General features: G+C 46.9%; 1 protein-coding gene across 1 annotated transcript; it reads left to right on the forward strand.

The window, feature by feature from the left end:
* Positions 1–121: 121 nt before the first annotated feature.
* COG4 (component of oligomeric golgi complex 4) lies at positions 122–25,403 on the forward strand. The gene is made up of 19 exons (XM_004014899.5): positions 122–309; positions 2,610–2,692; positions 3,626–3,740; positions 5,220–5,394; positions 6,734–6,927; positions 9,020–9,125; positions 9,628–9,785; positions 11,090–11,148; positions 12,931–13,064; positions 14,872–14,990; positions 15,521–15,687; positions 16,436–16,601; positions 20,718–20,780; positions 22,526–22,642; positions 23,215–23,307; positions 23,997–24,080; positions 24,278–24,379; positions 24,614–24,742; positions 24,938–25,403. The coding sequence occupies exons 1-19, from the start codon at positions 139–141 to the stop codon at positions 25,070–25,072; spliced, it is 2,370 nt and encodes a 789-aa protein (XP_004014948.2). The 5' UTR covers positions 122–138; the 3' UTR covers positions 25,073–25,403.
* Positions 25,404–25,523: the final 120 nt, after the last annotated feature.

Genomic DNA, 25,523 nt, shown 5'->3' on the forward strand with positions numbered 1-25,523 from the left:
GGAGAATATGGGATGAATTGGCTTTCTAAACTAGACAGTTAAAAAAACAATCTACAAATTCATTAGGCACTTCCATGGACAGCCCCAAAGACGTGTTGCGCCAACGAGGAGGGGGCCTCACGGGGCCGGAAGCGACGAATGGGGACGAAGATGGCAGACTTCGATTCCCCTCAAAAGCTGTCAGGCGTCCCTCGGCCGCCTGACGGGGTGGGAGGAGGCAGCTGCTCAGAAATCTCCACCGAGCTCATTCGCTCCCTGACCGAGCTGCAGGAGCTGGAGGCTGTGTACGAACGGCTCTGCGGCGAGGAGGTGGGGGAGCTGAGCTTTTTCTGGAAGGACGCAGAGGCAGTGGGCCTAGGAGCCGTCAGTGGGAAATTCGGGCTGTGGGACGTTCTCTTCTTGCCAAGGAACCAAAAAAGCACCTACGCGAGAAGCAGGCGTGTAATTGAGCGTAGGTGGGGCGACCTGTGGAGAAGGCAGTGGCAACCCACTCCAGTACTCTTGCCTGGAAAATCCCATGGACAGAGGCGCCTGGTGGGCTGCAGTCCAAGGGGTCGCTAAGAGTCGGGCACGACTGAGCGAGTTCACTTTCACTTTTCACTTTCATGCATTGGAGAAGGAAATGGCAACCCACGCCAGTGTTCTTGCCTGGAGAATCCCAGGGATAGGGGAGCCTGGGCTGCTTGGGGTCGCACAGAGTCGGACACGACTGAAGCGACTTAGCAGCAGCAGCAGCAGCAGCGACCTCTCTGTTTACGCGACCTCTCTGTTTACTCGGTCTCACGCCCCCAAGCATGTTTCCTGTTACCTAGGCGATCTGCCCGCACTCATCCATTGATTTCCTTGGCCCTTAATCGCCAGATTTCTCTGCTAGAACAAAGTTAGACTTGAGGAGTTATACGCCGACTCGCTTGCTTTTCAAAATAGGAAGAAAGGCTCTCTTGCAACGACTTAGCAGTTTAAAAGTTTTGAAATGCTCTTACCTCGTTATCTCATTTGGGCGGGAAATCATTGCAAATAAACTCGAAGCATTTTAAGACTTCCTTCTGTTGGGAATGATTTAAGAGTGTAATTTTAGTGTTTCAGGTTAATTCAGGGCTTTATAGAAACTCAAGATTTTAAGATTCAGATACAACTGTCTAATCTTGGACAAGTCGCTTCATCCCTTGTACTTACTTAGCTCTTATTGTTTAGTCGCTAAATCGTGTCGGACTCTTTTGCAACCCTGCGGACTGTAGCCTGCCAGGCTCCTGTATCCATGGGATTTCCCAGGCAAGAATACTGGAATGGGTTACTGTTTTCTCCAGATTATTTTCCCTATCCAGTAATCGACCCCTATCTCCTGCATTGGCAGGCAGATTATTTTTGGCTGTATTGGGTGTTAAGTTACTGCCTGGGCTTTCTCTAGTTATGGTGACAGGAGTTACTCATTGTGTGGCTTCTCTTGTTGCAGAGCACAACTCTAGGGCAGGAGGGTTTGAGTATTTGCCGGCCGGTGGGCTCTGTAGTTGAGGCTCCCAGGCTCTAGAGCACAGGCTCAGTGATTGTGGTGCATGGGCTTAGTTGCTCTGTTGCCTGTGATATCTTCCTGGACGGGGATCTGACCCCTGTCTTCTGCATTTGCAGGCGGGTTCTTTACCACTGAGCCACTAGGGAAGCTGTACTTAGCCCTGCATGATATCAAATGAGGAGTGTGGGCTTTATGCTTTCTAACATTCCTTGCAGCCTTCTTTACTTTTCTGTGTGACTTGATGTGAATGCATTTTTGACTGCCAGCCAGCTTCCTTGCCAGTCAGCAGAAAGATCTAAGCTGTGATCTAATAGTTTAGTAGTTGTTCCCTAAACCAAACTTTTATGAAGGTTGAGCACAGAAGGCAGCTTCGGCCTGGAGCAGGGATGGTCATTGGTATCTTTGAGAATTTTCAAATATTGACTTACAACAGCTCCAGCGGTTTTTAATACGTTTTTCAGCAAGATGTGCTTTGCAAAGTTCAGTACTAAGCTTGCATTCATTGAGTTAATCAATACTTTGGGGGGAAAGATTAAGTCAGTCTTACAGACAGAACAATATTGGTTTTGTGTTTGTATTTATGTATGTTATTGTTTGGCTTACCTAACATCTGTAAGGGGTGTATAGTACTATCCCTATTTTGCAGATGAAACCCAAGCATAAGAAGATTACATTAGTTAAAAAGTAATTCAAAAATTGACTTGGGTGAGAGAGAATTCTATTTATTGCTTCTGAGTACTGATTATACACTAGAAGAGACTATTTATAACTGCTAGTTTAGAAGTTTCATTTCTTTATTTGAGCCTTTATATTTTAAATGCCTCCCTGTGTTAGGCACTATGCTAATGAAATTGAATAAAAGTTTATTTCGTCTCTTTGTTGTGTTCACCTCCAAGCTAGAATGAGATATGCCTACGATATCAGTTATTATGTAATGTAATAACAGCAACAATGAAATATTATTTGTTAAAGCCCTAGGGAGCTTAATGACAGGAAAGAAGACATTTGAAATGGGATTTACTCTTCAACTAAGTAGTTAGATTAGATAACTCTTAACGTTCTTTCTGACCATGCTAATGACAGGATGTTTCTGTTTCAGAAAGTGGTGGAGAGAGAGCTGGATGCTCTTTTGGAGCAGCAAAATACCATTGAAAGTAAAATGGTCACCCTCCACCGGATGGGGTGAGTCTTCAGTTCAGCAAGAGCTATTTTAAATTTCATCGGGGTCCACTGGATAAGTTATTATTTTTCCTAACTTTGTGTTGTACAGCGACAGTTGAGTTTAAATTGGAAAGGAGAATTACCTCCAGGTAAAGTGAATACCCACAGGTGTGGTTAGGTTGTTCTCAAAGTGTCCTTGGGCCAGCAAGTATCAACATTGTTTGGAAACTTGTTAGAAATGCAGAGTCTGAGACCTCACCCCAAACCTACTATACCAGAAACTCTGGGGGTGGGGCTCTAGAATCTCTAGCTTAACCTGCATGTCAAGTGATTCTGATGTATGGCTCAAGTTTGAGAGCCCCTGTTTTGTGTATTCTGTATATTTGCTAGTCATAAAAGTTGCTTTGATTTCATCATCCTCTTAGAGTGTTGGTTAGCGCATTTCATGCTCACTTAGCAATGGGGAGATTCTGCACTCTAGTTCTTTGGCAGTACTTATTTAGGGCTGTCCTTTGTGTTTATTTAAATTATTATTCAGTATAAGCCTAAGTTTTCAGTAAAACACTCTTGAGAAAAAGCTATGAATAGAGTGCATGGAGCAGAGTTGTGGGGAGATACAAAAGAAGTTTGACTTCCCAAGTGGCTCAGTGGGTAAAGAATCCGCCTGCAATGCAGGAGTCGCGGGTTTGATCTCTGGGTTGGGAAGATCTCCTGGAAGAGGGCATGGCAACCCATTCTAGTATTCTTGCTTTGAGAATCTTATGGACAGGGGAGCCTGGCAGACTTACAGTCCATAGGGTCTCAAAGAGTTGGACATGACTGAAGTGACTAAGCAAGCATGCTCAAGCAAAAGAAGTGTTAATAGAAGACATAGTCTCCATCTGCAAAAATGTTTTTTCATCTCTTTTACCATCTACTCCTATGGATATGTATACTGACAATGTGTGTCTCCAGTCCAAATCTACAGTTGATTGAAGGAGATGCAAAGCAGCTGGCTGGGATGATCACCTTTACCTGCAACCTAGCTGAGAATGTGTCAAGCAAAGTCCGTCAGCTTGACCTGGCCAAGGTAATCCCATTGAGCTTTTGATATTTGAGTTAGTAGAGGGCAGTAAAGAAGCCACCAGGTTAGAAATTAGAGCAGGACCATCCAATAGAAACCTAATGCAAGACACCAAAACAAGAGAAAGATATCGCAGGAAAAACGCCAGACCAAGAGCTGTTATGGATATAGACATACAGACCCTCAGCAACAGTAGCAGATCATATCCAGCAACGTGTTAAAAAAGACTAAACTGCGGGCAAGTGAAATTTATCCCAGTCATGCAAGGCTGCTTTAGACTATCAATTAATGTAATACACCAAATTGATAGAATAAAGGACAAAAACCACATGATCATCTCATAGACTCAAGGCATTTGACAAAACTAAATACCTGTTTTGATGAAAACACTCAACAAACTTGGAAGAGAGGGAACATCTTTATGATGTTAAAGATGGGCTAACATCATACTTACTGGTGAAAAACTAGTTGCTTCCCCCAAAAGATCAGGAACAAAACAAGGATGTTAGCTGCTGCTTTTCAACATTGTACTAGACTTTCTAGCCAGAGAAGTTAGGCAAGAAAGTGAAATAAAAGTCATTCAGGTGGGAAAAGAAAAAGTCTAATATGAACCACATATGTTATTTAAAACTTCCCAGTGACTGTTTTTTAAGAAGCAGAACAGGAGAAAATAATTTTCACAATTTATAAACAATTGTTTAACCCATTATTTCAGAAGTTACTATTAAATGGTATTAATGAGACATTTTTACCTTGTTTATTTTTGTGCTAAGTTTGAAATCCAGTGTATATTTTACACGTATGCATCTTAATTTGGATTAGTCACATTTGAAGTGCTCAGTAGTCACAGGTGGAGAGTGGCTACTGTATTGAACAACACAGGATCTGGGTTGTGAGTTTTGCTTGGTTTGTTTGTTTTTTGTCTGTGTGGCTTGTGGGATCTTAGTTCACTAACCAGGGATTGAACCTCATCCTCAGCAGTGAAAGTGTGGAGTCCTTAGGATTGGCTGGCCAGGGAATTCCTCATTCTTGCTTATTTGAAACAAAAATACTTTCCATAAATTTTGCATACATTATTTTATTTATTTTTAATTGAAGAATAATTGCTTTGGATTGGTTTCTACCAAACCTCAACATGCATACATTATTAATTGGATTGCAATATCATGTTCCCAAAATGTCAGATATACTATGATTATGTTATAAATTTAACAGTATAAGCCAAATATAAATATGGATTATCTCCACTACTGCTTTATTAAAATAAATGACTGGTCACATAAATAAAACTGTGTGATGCTTGTCAGTAGTATTGACCATCACCCACAAGTTTTGTGAGTGGTAGTAGTAATGTTTTTTAGTTTACCAGTGAAGGCTGTAAAAGATCTCTGGTTACTTGGCTTCAGCCCCTGAAACTCCTTACCTCCTGGAGAGATGCTTTTGAAAGAATAGGACGTTGTTTCTAAGCAACAAATCTTTATGCAGAATCGCCTCTATCAAGCCATTCAGAGAGCTGATGACATCTTGGACCTGAAGTTCTGCATGGATGGAGTTCAGACTGCTTTGAGAAATGAAGATTATGAGCAGGCTGCAGCCCACATTCATCGCTACTTATGCCTAGACAAGTCAGTCATCGAGCTCAGCCGACAGGGCAAAGAAGGTTGGCATCCCAAACTGCTGCTTCCTAGTTTCGTTACAAGCATCTGTCATCTGAACTCAGCAGTCTCAATCAGGAAAAGGAAAATTAGGAAATTTAGGAAATTTTCTTGTCTGGTACTAGTACGACACAGTATAGGTCCTAGACCATCCCAGGGCAAAGGTTGTTATTCCTACCTCATGGAAAAGAAAACAATCCAGATCTACTGTTCCTCTGACCAGTGGGTTCTTTACACTGGACAATATTGCCTGTTTATACAATTAAAAGTAAATTTTTAGCTTTCTGTTCTGGACCGTCCATGACCTCCACCCACTCTTGTCTTTCTAGCCTTTTTTCATGCTATTCGCTCATACATCCATTCATTGTACACGTTTGTTGAGCTCCTCTTTAAACCAGGGTATATACTGCTTGGGCTTCCCTTGTAGCTCAGTTGGTAAAGAATCTGCCTGCAGTGCAGGAGACCCAGGTTCGATTCCTGGGTTGGGAAGATCCCCTGGAGAAGGAAATGGCAACCCACTCCAGTATCCTTGCCTGGAAAATCTCATGGACAGAGGGCTGCAGTCCATGGCGTCGCAAAGAGTCGGGCACGACTGAGCGACTAACACTAACACTTATATACTGCTTGCTGCTGCTGCTAAGTCACTTCAGTCGTGTCCAACTCTGTGCGACCCCATAGACGGCAGCCCACCAGGCTCCCCCGTCCCTGGGATTCTCCAGGGAAGAACACTGGCGTGGGTTGCCATTTCCTTCTCCAATGCATGAAAGTGAAAAGTGAAAGTGAAGTCACTCAGTTGTGTCCGACTCTTAGTGACCTCATGGACTGCAGCCCACCAGGCTCCTCCGCCCATGGGATTTTCCAGGCAGGAGTACTGGAGTGGGGTGCCATTGCCTTCTCCAATACTGCTTGCAGTTCTCTGCAAATACTCTTCATCTTTCTGTGTCACTGCTTTGCTGTTCTCATTCCCCTTGCCTAGAACGTATGTACCCCATACTCAGAAATCAAAATCTTGCCCATCTTTGAGGAACAAAATATCATCTCTGGGAAGCCTTTTCTGATTACTTCAACCAGAAATGTGACTTGTGGGCACCTTTCTCATGACACTTGTCATACACTGAATTTTACTATAGTCATTTGTGCACAAACCTCATTTCTTGAAGATGATTGTGACTCCTGTGGCAGTGAAGGTGTGGCTGACTCACCTCTTCACCATCTATTGCTAGTACAGCGTCTCGCACACAGTTAAGTGTTCAATACCTGTTTTTGGAACGCACAGACAAAGTGGCCTAAACCTAACACAGTGCCGTTCTCTACATTAGTTCTCATCTTCTCCCCATCGTGCAGGCAGCATGATTGATGCCAACCTGAAACTGCTGCAGGAAGCCGAGCAGCGTCTCAAAGCCATTGTCGCAGAGAAGTTTGCCGTTGCCACAAAGGAAGGGGATCTGCCCCAGGTGGAGCGCTTCTTCAAGATCTTCCCACTGCTGGGTTTGCATGAGGAGGGATTAAGCAAGTTCTCAGAATATCTTTGCAAGCAGGTATGGCTCCTGATTGCTTGGCAGGATAATGGTACAGTTCTCCGCCTGCAAACCGGGGCACTGGATGGGTCCATTTTCTGTGGATACCTTATACCTCTGGATTTGAATCCCCTCTTCTTCTGTATCCTGGCGGGACTGGGTACACGCATTCATTCAGCACTTACTGTTCCCAGTCCACTTTGCACCAGGCGTGGCCTGGACATCTACTGACGTATTCCAACAGACCAAGTGAAAGCATAAGAAAATCAAAATGTAATTTCTCTGACAAGTTGACTCACCTTTTCCAAGCTGTCAACCAGGGACTGGCTTCTTTTAAAAGCATTCAGATTCAGTGGCTAAGACTCCACATTCCCAACGTAGGGGACCCTGGATGGGGAACTAGATCTCACATACCTCAATGAAGATAGAAGATCCTGAGTTATGCAACTAAGACCCAGCACAGCGAAATAAATTTAAAATAATAATAATAAAATAAATGGTACTGGGAAAATAAATAAATAAATAAAAGCATTCAGAGATGTTGGTTAGGGGTTTTTAGATTCGTAACCAGGCTTGAGGGCTCCCCTGATGGGTCAGTGGTAAAGAATCTGCCTGCCAATGCAGGAGTCACAGGTTTAATTCCTAGGTCAGGAAGATGCCCTGGAAAAGGAAATGGCAACTCACTCCAGTATTCTTGCCTGAAAAATCATGGACAGAGGAACTTGGTGGGCTACAATCCATGCGGTCACTAAACAGCGGGACATGACTTAGCGACTAAACAACACCAACCAGGCTTGAGTCTCAAAATAAGACTTGGAGGGGAAAAAAGCCCCAGGCTTGCAGCTCAGAAATTGAGATGAAGCAGGTTAAAACTGAAAAAGAAACAGGCTTCAGTTTAGTCTCTGCTCACCTTCCCCTGGAACCTCACAGGCGTGTGAGCACAGAGTTGTTATTTTTTTTAAGTGTGTGTCACAGTGCATCCTGTCCCCATCCCCCAGTTCTGTGTAATGGAACATTATTTTGCCATTCAGGAAAATGTGACAGTTCCGTATGTGCAGACACAGTTTACTCTCTAACATGTGGCTAACTAAGTCAAACAATAGCATGCCATCATTCATGTTGAAGTTGGAGAGAGCTGCAGTAAAGATTGTATGTTACATAAACATGGGGTGTATGGGAGACAGTTAGCAGTGGTCACCTCTCAAGAGGAAACTTAGGAGACCAAGAAACATAGATAAGAGAAAGAATTACTTTTCATCCAATACTCCTTTGTTCCTTTTGAATGTTTAAGTGTGTGTTCAGTTCAGTTCAGTCGCTCAGTCGTGTCCGACTCTTTGCGACCCCATGAATCGTAGCACGCCAGGCCTCCCTGTCCATCACCATCTCCCTGAGTTCACTCAAACTAATCGGTGATACCATCCAGCCATCTCATCCTCTGTCATCCCCTTTCCTCCTGCCTCCAATCCCTCCCAGCATCACAGTCTTTTCCAATGAGTCAACTCTTCGCATGAGGTGGCCAAAGTACTGGAGTTTCAGCTTTAGCATCATTCCTTCCAAAGAACACCAAGGGCTGATCTCCTTTAGAATGGACTGGTTGGATCTCCTTGGAGTCCAAGGGACCCATTCTAAAAATTAACAAGAAATGAAATGTAACTGATTTATGGTACTTTTCTATGAATACTTTTTTTTATCAGTACTTTGTTATCTGAAACCTAGAAAGGGCTTCTACTGTTAATCCCTTAAAATTCGCTTAGAAGTACCCAGATTCTGTCTGCTACTCAACAGAGCACCATTAATAATAACTCTTGAGTTATTCTTTGAAACAATTATTGTAACTTGGGACTCTCTCCCCAGTTTAACAGCTGTAGATATTATCAAGGAAAAGGAAGCATCATTAATCCCTCTGAATGGAAGAAGAGTTAACTGCCATGTTAGGTTCTTTGTCTTGCCTGAGGTTTGGACAGCCCACAGCCCCCAAGGGACACTCCTCTGTGCCATCTAGGCTTTCTAGCTTCAAGGGAAACATGGGGGGAAAAGCCACTGGGAGGTCTTTTAGAAAAACTGAGGCTAACCTTTGGTCTAAGAAATATTTGTGGATTTTCTACTTTTTCAGGTGGCCAGTAAAGCTGAGGAGAACCTCCTGCTGGTTTTAGGCACAGACATGAGTGATAGAAGAGCTGCAGTCATCTTTGCAGATACACTGACTCTTCTGTTTGAAGGCAAGCCTCTTTCTCCACTGCAGACACTTCCAGCACCTGCATCCTAGCTTTTCTTTTCTCCTGACCAGCCTGATGCCTTTACTTTAATCCTGTGGTTTGCTATATACTGGTTTATTGGAGAATTAACGTCCCAATTCAGTATCTGATTCTCAAAGATTAGAGTCTCTCAGATGTTTTGTTCTCCCTTGTCCTTGAGAATAAAACTCCAAGAGTGTATTTAACTAAAAAACGACAGGGGAGAGAGTGATGCTCATTTCCAAAGATGCTCCTGTAGAAACTGTTAGTATAATTTATCAAACGCCTGCTGTTTACCACGCACTGTGCATAGGTAACAGATTTGCTTAGCAATTCCTGACACCAATAAGAACCATTTGTGTTCATTTGGGAAGTAAAACAGCCAGAAAGTGTTGAGTTAGACCCCAAGTCAGTCCTGGATAGAAGAAAGGAGTGCATCTGTGGGAAGAACATTTGGAATCCAGCCCTCTCCCTTTCTCCCTTCCAGGAATTGCCCGAATTGTGGAGACCCATCAGCCAATAGTGGAAACGTATTATGGGCCAGGCAGACTTTATACCCTGATAAAATACCTGCAGGTGGAATGTGACAGGCAGGTAGAGAAGGTGGTAGACAAGTTCATCAAGCAGAGGGACTACCGACAGCAGGTGAGCAGGGGAAGCTGACGGGGGCTGGAAGCACCCTTAGCCAGCAGCGCTGAAGGGAATAAATCAGGGGCAGGGAGGCTGAGGGGGGTGGGGAGTGCAAAGAAGATACAAGTGGGATAAAGACGTCGAATGCAGACTGGCCTGCATCTTCCCACTCCCCAGCTTACTTTGGACGGGAGGTGTTGTCAAGGTGATAATGGCCTCAGTACAAGGCTGAGAAGGAAATAGAAAGGGCTTCCTAAAATGAACACAACAGAAACAGTAAACCACTTGTCAATCACAGAATGTGCAGCATTGCCATCTGGTGACTGAGTGAGAATTTGATTTCCTAAGGTCTTATTCAATGTTAAATAATTCTGTCTCAGATTTCCCCTTTATTCCTTAAGGACTAAAGGTAACATTTGCTTTTTCAGAACTTTAGGTTTCTCCATTTCTTTGAGCAGATAAAATAGGAATCAGTTCAGTTCAATTCAGTCACTCAGTTGTGTCTGACTCTTTGCGACCCCATGGACTGCAGCACGCCAGGCTTCCCTGTCCATCACCAACTTCCAGAGTTTACTCATGTAAACTCATGTCCATCAAGTCAGTGATGCCATCCAGCCATCTCATCCTCTGTCATCCCCTTTTCCTCCTGCCTTCAATCTTTCCCAACATCAGGGTCTTTTCCATTGAGTCAGTTCTTCATATCAGGAGGCCAAAAGTATTGGAGTTTCAGCTTCAGCATCAGTCCTTCCAATGAATATTCAGGACTGATTTCCTTTAAGATGGACTGATTGGATCTCCTTGCAGTCCAAGGGACTCTCAAGAGTCTTCTTCAACACCACAGTTCGAAAGCATCAATTCTTTGGCGCTCAGCTTTCTTTATAGTCCAGCTCTCACATCCATACATGACCACTGGAAAAACCATAGCTTTGACTAGACAGACCTTTGTTTATAAAGTAAGGGCTGAAGGTAACATATGCTTTTTCAGAACTTTGTTTCTCCATTCCTTTGAGCAGATTAAATAAGAATAGAACTTAGAAATAGGAGTAACCCCATATAGTTTAATTTCTAGAACTCTAGAAGACTAGACATTAGTTCATTGGAATACCACTAGCATCACTTTTAAGTACAATAATAGAGGTGAACATTAGCATATAAATCAAAAGTAAATCTTTGGCACCTCCCGTTGAGAGCCTCCTTTTAACTTACCTGTTAAACAAACTAAATCTAAACATTCTTATACCAAAAGTCTGGAGGGACCAGCAGGAAGCAGATAGAAGGAGGGAGGGGAAGATTATTCTCATTTCTGTGATATATTGCAGTTTCGGCATGTCCAGAGCAACTTGATGAGAAATTCTACATCAGAAAAAATAGAGCCAAGGTAATAATCCTCTTTTCTTCACTCCATGGAAGTTTGCATCGCTAGTCAAGTATCATTCAGAGGCTGCTCTCTTACAGTGTGGTTTACATTTTAAGAATACTTTATCTGTGACTCTCTTTTTAGAATGGAATATAGCATACAAACAAAAGCATATGTATAACATGTTTGTGTTTTGTCAAGAATACTAGATCATTATCAATGCTGCAGTCTGGGTCTAGAGTTGGTGCTGTTAATCATTACAGTGTACTGAGCATAGAGTACAGGGAAGCATGTAATAAAGGGATATAACCTGGGCTGATGAAGTTCAAGGAAGGGAATCCTGAGGACATGATCTTACATCTGAGACTTTAAGGGTAAATAGAAGGGGATAATGGATAAGTGTATACGTATGGCTGAGTCCCTTCACTGTTCACCCGAAACTATCACAACATTGTTAATTAGCTATACCCTTACAGGAAAGAAATAAAAAGTTCCCTTTCATTTTTCTAATGAGTAAGTAGAGGGACTTCCCTGGTGGCCCAGTGGTTAAGGCTCTGTGCTCCCAGTGCAGGGGCATGAGTTCAGTCTCTAAGATTCCACATGCTGCGTGGCGCAGCCAAAAAGATTAAAAAAAGAGTAAATAAGAATAAGGTGAAATGTGTTCCAGGTAGAGGAGAGAGAAAATGTGCAAAGACTCCCTGTATTGAAAACCCAAAGAAGGCTAGTACAGCTGAAGTGCAGGGAATTGGAGAGAGTCTGCCATGAGGTGAGTCTAGCGAGGTTGTCAAGTCAGGCCGTTTGGTGTTTGTATCCCAAGAGCTGTGGAAAACTCCTGATTACGATATGACCGGATTTACGTCCTGAAAAGGTCTCTTGGACGTCAGTGTGGAAAATTAGTTAATTTTGTCTAAAATGTGAGGGAGGGGATCAACTTCATTCCTTATAAGTGGCTATTTGTTATCCCAGTACAGTTTGTTGAAAAGACTATATTCTTTCTTCATTGAATTGTCTTAGCATTCTTGTTGCAAATCAGTTGACCATAAATGTCAAGATATCTGGACTCTTATTAATCTATATGTCTGTTCTTATGTCAGTAAAACCACACTGCCTTGTTTGCTGTTAGCTTTGTGATAAGTTTTAAAATTGGAAAGTGTGAGTCCGCTAACATTTTTTTTCCAAGATTGATTTGGCTTTTTATCTAGGTAGGTGATGGGTGTGGGACACAGTTTAAGGATGTATCCTAAAAAATTCCACCACAGCTACATGAGGGGTTAGGGAAGCATGATTTGTTTTACATGAAAGATAGATCATTTTCACTCGAGCCACTGACAAAAATACGGGCTTCCCTAGTGGCTCAGTGGTAAAGAATCTGTCTGCCAATGCGGGAGACACGGGTTCAATCCTTGGGTTGAGAAGATCCCCTGGGGAAGGAAAGAGCAGCCCACTCCAGTGTTCTCGCCTGGAGAATCCCATGGACAGAGGAGCCTGGCGGGCTACAGTCCGTGGGGTCACAAAGAGTCACACGACTGAGCATATTACACTGAAAATAAAAATACATCTCCCCATCTCTTATGCAACTCTGGCAGCGTTTTTGGGGTGAATAATTCAGGTGAAACATGAAAATGGAACATGTGGTTGGCCACCGTCTCTGGCCACAGCTGGGCCAGCAGAGCCAGAAGGACCACTTGGCATAGCTGACCCCCCTGGGCCTGGGGGAGGGGCTTCAGGACTCTATTTGCCCTGCAGCTCTTTTATCTGAAGGGTCCAGTGTCCTGCTTGTGCCTTCTGCTCCACGTGTCTTAGGGAACTGGATCCTATCCTGACTGAGGTCACCCTGATGAATGCCCGCAGTGAGCTCTACCTACGCTTCCTCAGGAAAAGGATCAGCTCAGATTTTGAGGTGGGGGACTCCATGGCCTCAGAAGAAGTCAAACAAGGTAAAAGGTGTTGCCCGTGTTCCCTGGGATGGGTCGGGGTGTAGTTGGCTCTGTTTTCTACTAGTTAAGTCACAGATTCTTTTAATGAGGAAATAATTGGGGCTTATTAGTCTCTGGGGAAGATCTGTGGACAAATTGACTCTCAGGAGGAAATCTGGACTTACCAGATTTTAGAATTGGACTGGGTCTTTGAGGCCACCTAATCATTGTACAGATGAAAATGGCTAAAGGCAAGAATGGTTCAGTGAATCTCCTGTTCTTTTCCCCACACCCTGCTTCCTCACCAGCTCAGATTTCAGGACTGGTGTTTAAGTAGGCAGTATGTGCACATGATAGATAGGTAGGTTGATAGAACAAAAAAATATACATAATTTCATGAGGGAACTTTAAAGAGTGATAAGAATATTCTAAAACTGGATTGTGGCTATTGTTACAAAACATAAAGTTACTGAAAAAAAAATCATTGAATTGCACATATACAATGGTTGAATTTTATGCTATATAAATTACACCTCGTGTAGTATTGAAGCATAATATTGAGAAAACCTTTCACTCCCTCCCTCAGTCTCCCCGTTCTCTCAGTCACAATTTTTGAAGGAATAAATATGTTGACTAAAAAGGTGTGCCACCGTCCTATTTTACTGACACACTGACTCCAGGTTTTTAAGAAGAGTGTTTAATCCCTTCTGGTTGAGTATATGCAGAATTCTCTTAACTGGAGACCTGAAACTCACCCAGCATCTGTGGCAATCTGCGTGGCTTGTACCAATAATGCATGGCAAGGGAATTATTTATATGACCTGGTGGTTTGTTTTTTTTATTTGTTTTGGGCATTGCTACAAGATTTGTGAGATCATGTTTCCCCATCAGAATCAAACCCATGCCTCCTGCAGTGGGAGCACAGAATCCTGACCACTGGCCACCAATAAAGTCCCTGAATTGGTGTTTAAAAGAGGATTTGAGCGCATTTGGAGTTTGGTACTTATTGCTGTTAATAATGACCATGTGTGTTCAGAGTTGTGCTGTTTAATACAGTAGCCACAAGCCACAGGTAACTATTTAAATTTTAATTAAAATTAAATAAGGGCTTCCCTGGTGGCTCAGGATGATAAAGAATCTGCCTGCAATGCAAGAGATGCAGGTTCAGTCTCTCGGTCAAGAAGATCTCCTGGAGAATGAAAGGGCTAACCACTCCAGTATTCTTGCCTGGAAAATTCCATGGAAGGAAGAGCCTGGCAGGCTACATACAGTCCATAGAGTCACAAAGAGCCAGACAGGACTGAACAACGAATACTTTCACTTTTCACAGAATTAAATAAAATTTAACATTCAGTTCCTCAATCATATTAAGCCCATTCCAAGTACTTAATAGTGGCTACTACATTAGGCAGCAGATACAGAACATTCCTATCACAGAAAATTTTGTTGGACAGCACTTTTTATAGAATGAAAAATCTAAAAACTGCAATCTCCAATTACTGTGATTTTCAGTTATCTCTAATAATGCCAAAATGTTTGGAAATAACGCATTGTCTAAAAACAGTAATTAAAAAAAATATGGACTATCTACATAAGATATCACACAGCTGTTAAAGATCAGTAAGCTAAAAAGAAAAACTACATAGAAACAATGAAATATTTATGATGTAATTTTTAAGCAGGATACAGAATTGTATCAGTACTGTGATTGTAACCATGTAAATTATGTACAGACTTGGAACAGAGCCTAGAAAGGGACCTAAAAAAAAAAAAGATCTATTTCCTTTGGGGAAGAAGAGTGAGTATTCCTTTCTTGGCTGTCTCCTAGAGCACCAGAAGTGCCTGGACAGACTCCTCAATAACTGCCTACTGAGCTGCACCATGCAGGAGCTCATTGGTCTATATATCACCATGGAGGAGTACTTCATGAGGGAGACTGTCAACAAGGTAGGAGAGAAGAACCCCCCTCCCCCCGCCCCGCCAGAGATGGGGCATCCTGTCCAGGAAGCCAGGCTGACGGCCGAGGCATGTCATATTTCTCGGTCCTGCTTTGAGAATACCCTGGCATGCCGACTAAGTGTACTGCTTTGAATGGTCAGAGGGCATCTTTGGGGTGATCAGGCTCTTCATGGACCCAGATGGGACTTCTTCCCCAAGGGTCTTAGAAGAGCACTTCAGCTCCTCGGGAGCCTCTCTGCCCCCCGCCTCCATAGCAGTGTGTGGGTGAGGAGCCGTGGAGAAGATGGGCCTCCCCTGGTGTCTTACATCCTGCATACCAGATATTCTCGAGGCAGACACCGTAACTACTTAGTTTCCTAACATTGGTGATCAGTAGGAAAGTGAACTGTTAGCAAGGAGGAGCCACTCCAAGCGGTGACCAGAACAAGCTATTTTAGGAAAAGCACAGACAAAGTACAGGACTATCTGGGACCATGACAGAACTGGGGCCCTCACTGGGCAATCTGCCTCTGGGGTAGGCTGTGGCGCTGGACACCTATGAGAAGGGCCAGTTGACATCCAGCATGGTGGATGACGTCTTCTACATTGTTAAGAAGTGCATCGGCCGGGCCCTGTCTAGCTCTAGCATCGACTGCCTCTGCGCCATGATCAACCTCGCCACCACAGAGCTGGAGTCTGACTTCAGGTACAGCCGCCACCCTTTCCACTCTCTGGGAGGCGGAAGGGTCCTCCTGTTGGATTCCTGGGGCCCATTTTGTTTCTCCCTTATTTTCCCTTATGATTCAAGTTCAATTCTATACAGGCTATAAGCTCCTATCCATAGCACCACATCCTTGACTCCAGGCAGTTGTGCAGCACCCCGATACCTCATAGGCCAAATCTGTATTTCCTGGACTGGATTCTTTCTGGCCCTCAGACTGAGGAAAGGGAACAGGCACCTCAGATGAAGGCAACAGCTGTAATGTTAATGGTGATACTTACCTCTGCTACCAGGCAGGCACTGTGCCGATGCCCTGCTCCCGTTCACTCCTGACAGTGCCCCTGTGAGGTGGGAGCCACTGGCTCTCTTCTGTCGATGAGGGACCCGGGGCCCAGGGAGGTTGCACACCTCATGAGTGGTAGAGCGCGGAGTGGAGCCTGACCTTCACATGCTGTTGTCTCCACGCTCACATGGCGCTGCCTTCACCGAGCCGTGCTTCCTCCTGAGCGTGCTGGAGCTCAGCGCCGCTCGGTGACAGCCTCGCAGTCAGTCAGGAGCCGGCCCCATCAGTGCCTTTGAGGGGCTGCGGCCTCTCAGGCCCTGACTGCTCAGGGCCTCCTGCTCCCTGGGAAGAGCAGGTTGCGCTGCTGGCTCGGGGTGGTGAGCCCGCTGGTGCGCCCGTCCTGGAGGCCAGGTTGTGTGCTGCCAGTCCCCGTGTGCCCCTCTGCCCCAGGGACGTCCTGTGTCACAAGCTGCGGATGGGCTTCCCAGCCACCACCCTGCAGGACATCCAGCGCGGGGTGACCAGTGCCGTGAGCATCGTGCACAGCAGCCTCCAGCAGGGCAAGTTCGGCACCAAAGGCATCGAGAGCACCGACGAGGCCAAGCTGTCCTTCCTGGTAGGTGGCCCCGCAGGTGGGGGCTGGGCTGCGCCACGGTTAGCCAGCCGTCGACTGGAGACTTCTCCTTCAGTGTCTGCAGAGGCGGAAAATTCCTCCTTTAGGGAAGGCTCCTTCTAGAGGTTCTGAAACCATTTAAATCTAGGGACCTTTTTCAGAGCAGCCTGAGCCAGGACATGTCCTGTTCCTGCCAAGAAGGCTGGCCGCCTCAGAGCTCCCCAGTGCCCATTCCCAGGAGCACCCCCAGCTGTTAAGGGCTCCATTGAGTACCAGGCTTGGATGACATCTGTGCCAGCCCCCAGACCGCTTCTCTGAGGATGGCCCACAGTGGGGGAGGGGGCTGACCCACTAGGCCTACCAAACTGCTTTTCTGGCACACTTCTTAGACTTTCAGCCTCCTCAGGAAGGTGAGCTTCTTCAAGCGCTACTACCCAACATGACAGGTGTGTGACAGCTGGGGAAAAAGTACGGGAGGATGAAAGGGTTCATACTGGGCAACAACCAACTTGTGATGAGCCCAAAAGAATGCACATGAGTCCTGGGCCTGTGGTCAGGCCTTTCTGGCACCTGCCGTCTTGGCGTGTGTGGGTACGGTGCTATCAGAGGCCGTTCTGCCCTCCCTGCGTTAGCCAGACTCTTCTCGGCTCCTGGGGTTCAGAGACCTGAAGGAAACATCCGACAGTGGAGCTCTCAGTCGACAGCAGTCCACAGATGGAGTCCTGAACACCCTGCAGGGGATGCAAAAATGTATATGTGTTTTTTTCTGGAAGCAAGGTTCTTAAGCTTTTATTATTCTTAAAGGGAACTATGACATCAAAAAAGTTGAGACGTTGGTTTCAGAGACAGAAGCCTAAACATGCTAATTTTTACCTTGTCCCCATGCAAGGGAAAACCACAGTAACCAGTCCTCAGACAGATCCAATGAAGTCTATTCAGGCAGTCCTACTTTCTCCTTGTCATTGAAAATATTTTCCCTGAGCATGGGTCCTGTCGATTTAGGATGTCATGGTTGTTGCCAAAAAAACACAACAGGATTCTGTCCAAGAAATTATTGCCTCTGTACCTTTAGAGAACTTTGCCAGCATTTCTGGCAACCAGCTTCATATAATCATGAACTGACTTTAATTTTTCATTTTTATTTGCATTCTATTTCATTCTTCACAGAACTTTCATTTCTCGGCTCAGAAACGACTCCCTGCTACCTACCACATCAAAACTAAACATCTTTGCCTGGGCATTTTGCTGAGGGCCTCCTGAGTCTGGCACATCTGTCCCTCTAGTCCTGTTTTCCATCCCTTGGCTCCATGGGTCCCCAGTAGGCTGGCTGCTATGCGCTCACACATTTGCTGCTCCCATTCAGACAGCTCCATTGTTTGAGGCCCAGAAGATAAGGCCGACAAGAAAAGGTGATGCTAAATGCTTGGTGACAGTTTTCTAGTTTTCCTGACGCCAAGTACTTAAAATGTCATCACTCGCACCACAGGGCCTACTTCTTATGTCACCTTGATTTATTTGGCTGTCAAGATGAATTCCCCGACGGTGCTGATATATCAGTCACTGTGAGCTGGGATAAGCCCAGTGAATCCATGCTTACAAGGACTGTCAGTACAAGGAAACTTTGAAATCAATACTACTTGAACCCAAATCCATTTTCCCCTCATGACAGATTTTTCTTATGCCCTCAAATGCCTTGGAAACATTGATGTTATGGCTTCCATCCTTGAGCTGTCGTGACAGTGCAGCTGCGTCTCCGGAGGCTGGTGATGTTGGTGGCCAGGTGTTGCGACACGCGAAAGGGACGCCTCCAGTGTCATCCATCCAGCATGCTCGCAGCTGCAGCAGCACTGCCAGCAGCATGGCCTTCCAGCGCCGGCTGCAGGAGGCGGACAAGGGCAGTGTTCCTGCGAAAGGCAAAAGGGACATCCAGTCCCCGTCCCTGGGGTTCTGAGCCTCTTTCACCCAGAAATCCTGAAGTTTCTGGCTCGCCTCTTGAAGCATCCGCTTCTCCCTGTCACCTCGACCTTCCTGGGCGTGGCACTAGCACACCCGTCAAAGGGGAGCGCGGTTGTCTCAGACTCAAACTTCTCCCACACAGCGGCTTCCAGATCAGTATTCGCAAACCACATCGGTGCTCATATAGTGTCCACCCGCTTTACACATTCCTCAGCCCCACCCCGCGTCCAGGACCGCGTAGCACCTGCGCCCCAGGCTGACATCACCCGTCTCTGCAGCCCCACCTCGTGTCATTTCCCTGCACGTCTACCCCCGACTCTCCTGGTCTCCAGATGTGTTTTGGGGTTTTCTGCCACTCTGCATTTGCCTTTATTATCCTTTCTCCAGAAGATAGTTATTCATTCATTCAACAAATATTTATTGAGAAACTTCTGTGTATCAGGCACTGTTGTGGGTTTTTGAGCTGCACTGCCCAGTATGCTGTGGCTATTTAACTTGAAGCTAAAAATCCAGTTGCGGAGTTGCACCAGCCACATTTCAAGTGCTCAGTAGCCACACATGGTTATTGCTACTGTACTGGACAATTCAGATTTAGAACATTGCCATCATCAAGAAAGTTCTCTTGGACAAACTAGATCCCTGCCTTCGTGGAGTTCTCATTCGAGTGGGAAAGGCAAACAAGAAACAAATAAGACAATACCAGATAATCCTAAGTACCATTACGATAATATCAAATAGGACAGTGGACTAGCAGAAGCTGGTGGGGGTGGAGAAATGCACTCGCCTTTCTCTCCAGAATTATCTCCTTGCCTCCTGAGTCCCTCTCAGGTACCAGCTCTGCCATGGAGCTTCCTGGTGTGCCTGGCTTCTTTCCTCTAAATGGCCATCACAGTTTCTACCTTAATTGCCATTTTTGTCACCACTGCTTTTTACAATTGGTGTTTGTGCATCAAGCTCATACGGAGGTGAATTATAGAGAAAGGAGCCCTTGACCTGGAGTGGGGAAACCTAAATTCTAATGCTGGCGCTAATGCTGTGGCCTGTCGCTCGCTGAATCGCTATCCTCCTCCTCTGCTTTATGTTTCCTTGTGGCGCTTATCCCTCCCTGACATTTATTATTGACTTTGCTTCAGGAATGTATACTCTACAAGGGGCTGAATTTTTCTGTTAACCAGTTTCTTCCCAGTACCTTCCACAGTGCCTGGCACATAGTGGGCACTTTAAATATTTGCTGAATCAAGAGTTGACTGACCTTGTTGAGTCATTTCACCCTCTTAGGTGTCTTGTTTACCCCTGTGAGCTGGCTTAATAATACAGTTGACTGTATTATCAACATGGGTTTGAACTGCACAGATCGACTTATACATGGATTTTTTCCGTGGTAAATACTATAGCTCTGTAATTCACAGTTGAATGTATGGATGCAGATTCACAGATGCAGGTGGGCTTCCCAGGTGGCGCTAGTGGTAAAGAACCTGCCCACCAATGCAGGAGGCACAAGAGACGCAGGTTCAGTCCCTTGTTTGGGAAGATCCTCTGGAGAAAGAAATGGCAAGCCACTCCAGTATTCTTGCCTGGAGAATCCCATGGACAAAGGAGCCTAGTGGGCTACAGTCCATAGGGTCTGAAAGAGGGTCAGACACGACTGAAGTGACTTAGCACGCATGCACAGACGTAGACCTGGAGGGCCAGCTATAAGTTATATGCTGACTTTTTACTGTGTCCCTAACCCCAGTGTTGTTCAAGGGTCAGCTGTACTTGTTTTGCAGAAGGTATTTGGCAGAACCAGAGACCTAATGGTTGAGCAAATACTTGATAGGTAATAGGCTCTCAGGAAGCATTTCTTAAATCAGTGACAGCCTTTGCATCCCTGACCTTGGCTTGGAGGTTTGGAGGCCCAGGATTTCTCCCAGACTTGTATGCCTACACATGGAACAAAAAGACCTGAAACCCTATATCTCTACCTCTGAGGTCAGATAGCTTCTCTGCCTCTTTGTGTCAGGCCCTGGAGAAAGGGCAAGCCTGGTGCACCATGCTGCCTGCTGAGACCTGAGCCCCCTGCCTGGTGACAGTGCTGAGGGTGGTCCTTAGCTGCCCTGAACCTCAGGAATGGGTACCAACAACAGTGAGCAGGAAGTGATGTTCTTCTGTCCTGTCTCCCAGGTGACGCTGAACAACGTGGAAGTCTGCAGTGAAAATATCTCCACTTTGAAAAAGACGCTTGAGGTAAAGGGGACCCTGGCTGTCGGCTCTCTGCGGCCTTCCCATGCCTCCTGTTGAGAGTGAGCCCTGTGCGCTTCTCCTGCTGGGGCCGTGGCATTCCTGGCATTGAGCCGGCCCTTCCTCAGAGCACTTGAGGGGGTTTGTTAGTGATTGAGATAGTAGCAGCGCATCTCTGAACTACAGGAAGATTATGACCCATGAGTTGGGAGATCAGAATTCAGGTTAGCTCTTTCAGCACATACTTGGCATGTGACCTTGGACAAATCCCTGAGCCTCACTTCTGTCATCAATGAAATGAAATACAGATCTCCATGGGGCCCTGCTCCTGGTTTGTTGGGTAGCCTGGTTAAAAAAAAAAAAAAAAAAACAGGATTGAAAGCACTTTATAAAAATAATAAAGTCTTCCATAAATTTTGAGATAAAAATGATTCTGAGGGGAATTCACTGGCAGTCCAGCGGTTAGGACTCTGCGCTTTCACTGTGAGGGCATGGGTTCAATCCCTGATTGGGGAACTAAGATCCCACAAGCTGAGTGGCACAGCCAAAAAAATATGTAGGGTTCACTTAACCCTGTAGAGAGCCAGTTGTTGTCATCGTTTTTTAGAGAAGGCCATATAACAATGGAAGTTACTTGGGCTTGTCAGTCAGAACCCCTGAGTTCACATCTCCATTTGACCACTGGCCAGCTGTGGGGCCTGAGGCAAGTTCTCTGACCTCCCTGAGCCTCAGTTTTCTCTCTTGTAAACAGGAAGGATGGTCTCTGCCCCACAGGTTTGTTGTGAGAATTAAGACTATAAAGCACCTGGCATATGAGCAGCATGCAGTGGTGGTTAATGATTGTATCAGTAGTTACACACAACAGCATGGAGCATTTACTTTGTTAAATACTAGAAAACAAAGAGCCTAGCTCCACTCCACTCCTGAACGCCGCCTCTGGGAGAGGAGAGGAGCCAGGCTCCTGCCTCCCGGCAGGCACCAGTACCTGTGAAGGCGCTTTGCTGCAAAAGCACAGGGCTCTGTGCTGAGGCTGGTGCTGAGCGCTGGCCTTAGGGCTGGGCCACCTGAGGCGGCCTGGAGCAGACACAAGGAGAGGGCCTCCGCACTGGTGGGCTTCCTGAGGGAGGCTCAGGGGGCTGCTGTAAACTGGACCAGCTTAGGAATTCACCCCAAAATGGTCTTAAAATGGAATAAAATAAGAGCAATAGTCACAAAGGACCAGTAGCATAGTCTCTCACATCGTAAGTATTCAACACGGTGGCCGTCACTGTTGTTTTTAGGTCATGGCACGTTAAATTGTGTCCCTGACTTTTTCTGTAACATTAATTAGTCTGCTGGATTTTGGTCCCTTAGCAGCTCTTCCTCACTGCTGCTCCTGCTGGAGCCAAAACAGCACAAACTGAGGAGGCTATAGGAAATGCAGGCAGCTCCTGGCAACCCAGAGCAGCGTCCCTGTGCGCTCTCTACTACTCAGCCTCCGTGCGGAGTTTACGAACAGGTGCTCTGGAGCTGTAATCCCCGGCTTCATGACAGTGCTGTGTGACTTTAGGCCAATTACTAACTTCTCTGTGCCTTAGTCTCCTCATCTATACAATGGAAATAATAATAGTACTTACTTCATAAGAAAAGTACTTTAATAAAAGTAAAATGCTTGAAACTGGTCCTGGCACCAGTAAGCTCTTAAATCTTAGCTGTGGTCATGATGCTATTCCCTGGGCTCAGAAGCCTGATGGCTGGGTGTTCTCTCCTAGAGTGACTGCACCAAGCTGTTCAGCCAAGGCATTGGAGGGGAGCAGGCCCAGGCTAAGTTTGACAGCTGCCTTTCTGACTTGGCTGCCGTGTCCGGCAAATTCCGAGACCTCTTGCAGGTAAGCCCCAGTCCTGGGCTTGTGTCTTGCTCTGAGACTACCATTACTGGCTTATCGTGGGTTCCACAATATAAGGGAACGGGGGCGGTGGGGAGAAGGCGTGAGGGAGCAGAGTGCCCACCGCTGAACTTGTGCGAGTCCCTTGAAGACTCCAGGCTTTCAGCACTGCTGCTGTCACGTTGGCAAGCTGGCGTTAGGGTCCTCTAGAATCTCCACTCGGCCTCCACAGCGCCCGGCACTCTCAGGAAGGTGCTCAGGAGAAACGGAACCACGTGGGTACTCAGACCTGCATGGCCTTAGCCGGAGGCGCTGCCTGGTACCAGGCGCTGAGAAATCAGACCAACCCCATGGCTGCATCTCTGGCCTGGACCTGAATCAGGATATATCTCGAAAGGAACAGGTTGTTCCTGGCCTCCTGGATCAGCATTATCTCTGCTAGATCTCAGAGAGGGCCTGCAGAAAAGGCTCCGAGCTGAGGATGCCCTGGCAGACAAAGGGTGGACGGAGCGGAGAAAGGGAAGGGATGGGGCACGTGCCTCCCGCATCTGACGCGTCTCTGCCTTGTCCTGCAGGAAGGGCTCACAGAGCTGAACAGCACAGCCATCAAGCCGCAGGTGCAGCCTTGGATCAACACCTTCCTCTCTGTCTCCCACAATATCGAGGAGGTCAGCCTGACCACAGGCAGCTGTCAAGCCCAGGATTGCCCCACATTCCCTGGCCCCCAGTGGTGGAGCTGTCTTACAGGCTCATCTCCCTCACCCTCGAAGGCTAGCTTCCTCCCAGTAACAGGTTGTTCTTGCAGTCAGAGGGCTCCAAAAGACATCTAAAAGGAGTTTGCCTTGATGTATTCTCTTTTATTGAGGCTCTTTTTGCCCCACATCTTTTCATGGCTTCCCAGCTGGTGCAGTTGGTAAAGAACCTGCATGCCAACGCAGGAGACACACATTAGATCCCTGAGTCAGGAAGATCCTCTGGAGGAGGAAATGGCAACCCACCCCAGTATTCTTGCCTGAGAAATCGCATGGACAGAGGAGCCTGGCGAGCTATAGTCCATGGGGTCACAGAAGAGTCAAGCACAACTGAGCATGTCTACACAATCTTTTCATTCCTATAGAACACAAGACACAAGAGGGGTGAACTGCCGGGAGGTTCACCATGTTGTTTGGGCCACCGCTTCAGTTGCTGGTCAGAAATATGATGCAGAAACAGCAGTTTTTGCCAGCCTGGTTTTAAGCTGGCTTTAGGCTAGATGAGTCATAAGCTACAGAAGTGTTTCCCTAGAGGAGAGGAAGTGGGGTGGGAGTGAATGGTCCTTGGAGAAGTCCCTGCTGACCTACCTTGCTTCCTGATGTAGGAGGAATTCAGTGACTATGAGGCCAACGATCCTTGGGTTCAACAGTTCATCCTTAATCTGGAGCAGCAAATGGCAGAGTTCAAGGTGAGCAAGGGCTCTCAGGACCAGTCTGTAGAATTCGCCACCTCTGCCAAATCAGCCGCCCTGAGGCTTCTCATCGCACTCCTGCTGGGAGCCCGGGATGCCCTTCCAAGCCCCAGGCCGTGGAAGCATTCCCGACAGCTCGTATGGAGGCAGCGGGGCAAGGTGGGACCCCCACTGACGTCAGTCTCTGCGTGCAGGCCGGCCTGTCCCCAGTCATCTACGACAGCCTGACCAGCCTCGTGACCAGCCTCATCACAGTCGAGTTGGAGAGAGTGGTGCTGAAGTCCACCTTCAACCGGGTAACGTGAAGACAGCACAGGCCTCCACCCTACTGTTTTCCCTAAGTTGGACCAGTCTGTGCCCTCCCTGCTACCCCAGGCCCTGTGCATCTAGGCTCAGTGCTGCCCTGAGGCAGCAGAGCCAACTGAAGCACATCCGAGTCCCCGCTGGCCTTGCAGCCAAGCACTGAGCAAAGCTGGGGGCTGGTGCTGCTTGGCTGGAGGGCCAGGCCTTGAACTCGTGTTCCCTTGCAGCTGGGCGGCCTGCAGTTTGACAAGGAGCTGAGGTCACTCATTGCCTACCTTACCACGGTGACCACCTGGACCATCCGAGACAAGTTTGCCCGGCTCTCCCAGATGGCCACGATCCTCAATCTGGAGCGGGTATGTGGGGCTCCCCTAGCCTTGCCAGAGTAAGGTGACTCAGAGGAGAGGCAGAGACAAAACCTGGGTCTCCAGCGGCAGCCCAGCCCTGCCGGCCACCTCCTTCCTGAGTGCCCTGGCATTGCCTCTGGTGGAGTTCCTGGGCCTCCCCTCAGGCTGGCCCCTCTTTGCTGACCCTCTCTGCTCTTCCCACAGGTGACAGAGATCCTAGATTACTGGGGCGCCAACTCAGGCCCGCTGACGTGGCGCCTCACGCCTGCTGAAGTGCGCCAGGTGCTGGCCCTGCGCATAGACTTCCGCAGCGAGGACATCAAGAGGCTGCGCCTGTAGCTGCCGCATGAGCCCAGCCGGTTCCCCTGCTGGCAGCGGGGAAACAAGGCCTCGACTCAGGCCATTCTCTGTTCTCAGGCCTGTCGGGGTGCTTTAGGGGACAGTGTCTCCCCATAGAGAGAGGTAGGTCTGCCCTGGCTCCTAACTAGGTGGGACCGCCAGGCGGGCCAGCCTTCCACACGGAGGGCCATCCTCTCGTCCTTGGATGTGGCAGCACGAGAGCTGCCTCCCTGCCAGTCCCAAAGGACTCGGGCCTGGGGACCTGAGGTTTACTCCAAAGCGAGGCTGTGATATTTATGATCGCCCTGAATAAACAGGCTCCTTGAAGAGAGGCCAGTGTGCTGTTTCCAGGAAGGGCTGGATGCTACAGGGCAAGACAGGTCCACGAGCTGCACTAAAATGTGAAGGCAAAAGCCTGACTCCTCAGCCTCCTCTGGTGCCCAGGGCGGCA

Source organism: Ovis aries, chromosome 14 (genome assembly GCF_016772045.2).
Source record: "Ovis aries strain OAR_USU_Benz2616 breed Rambouillet chromosome 14, ARS-UI_Ramb_v3.0, whole genome shotgun sequence".
Taxonomy (NCBI): domain Eukaryota; kingdom Metazoa; phylum Chordata; class Mammalia; order Artiodactyla; family Bovidae; genus Ovis; species Ovis aries.

Excerpts from the sequence above, each read along its gene's own strand:
- COG4 (XM_004014899.5), top strand. The coding sequence starts at position 139 with ATGGGGACGAAGATGGCAGACTTCGATTCCCCTCAAAAGCTGTCAGGC. Across the intron at positions 310-2,609 it reads AACGGCTCTGCGGCGAGGAG|AAAGTGGTGGAGAGAGAGCT; the intron begins GTGGGGGAGCTG and ends TTTCTGTTTCAG. Across the intron at positions 24,081-24,277 it reads AGCAAATGGCAGAGTTCAAG|GCCGGCCTGTCCCCAGTCAT; the intron begins GTGAGCAAGGGC and ends CTCTGCGTGCAG.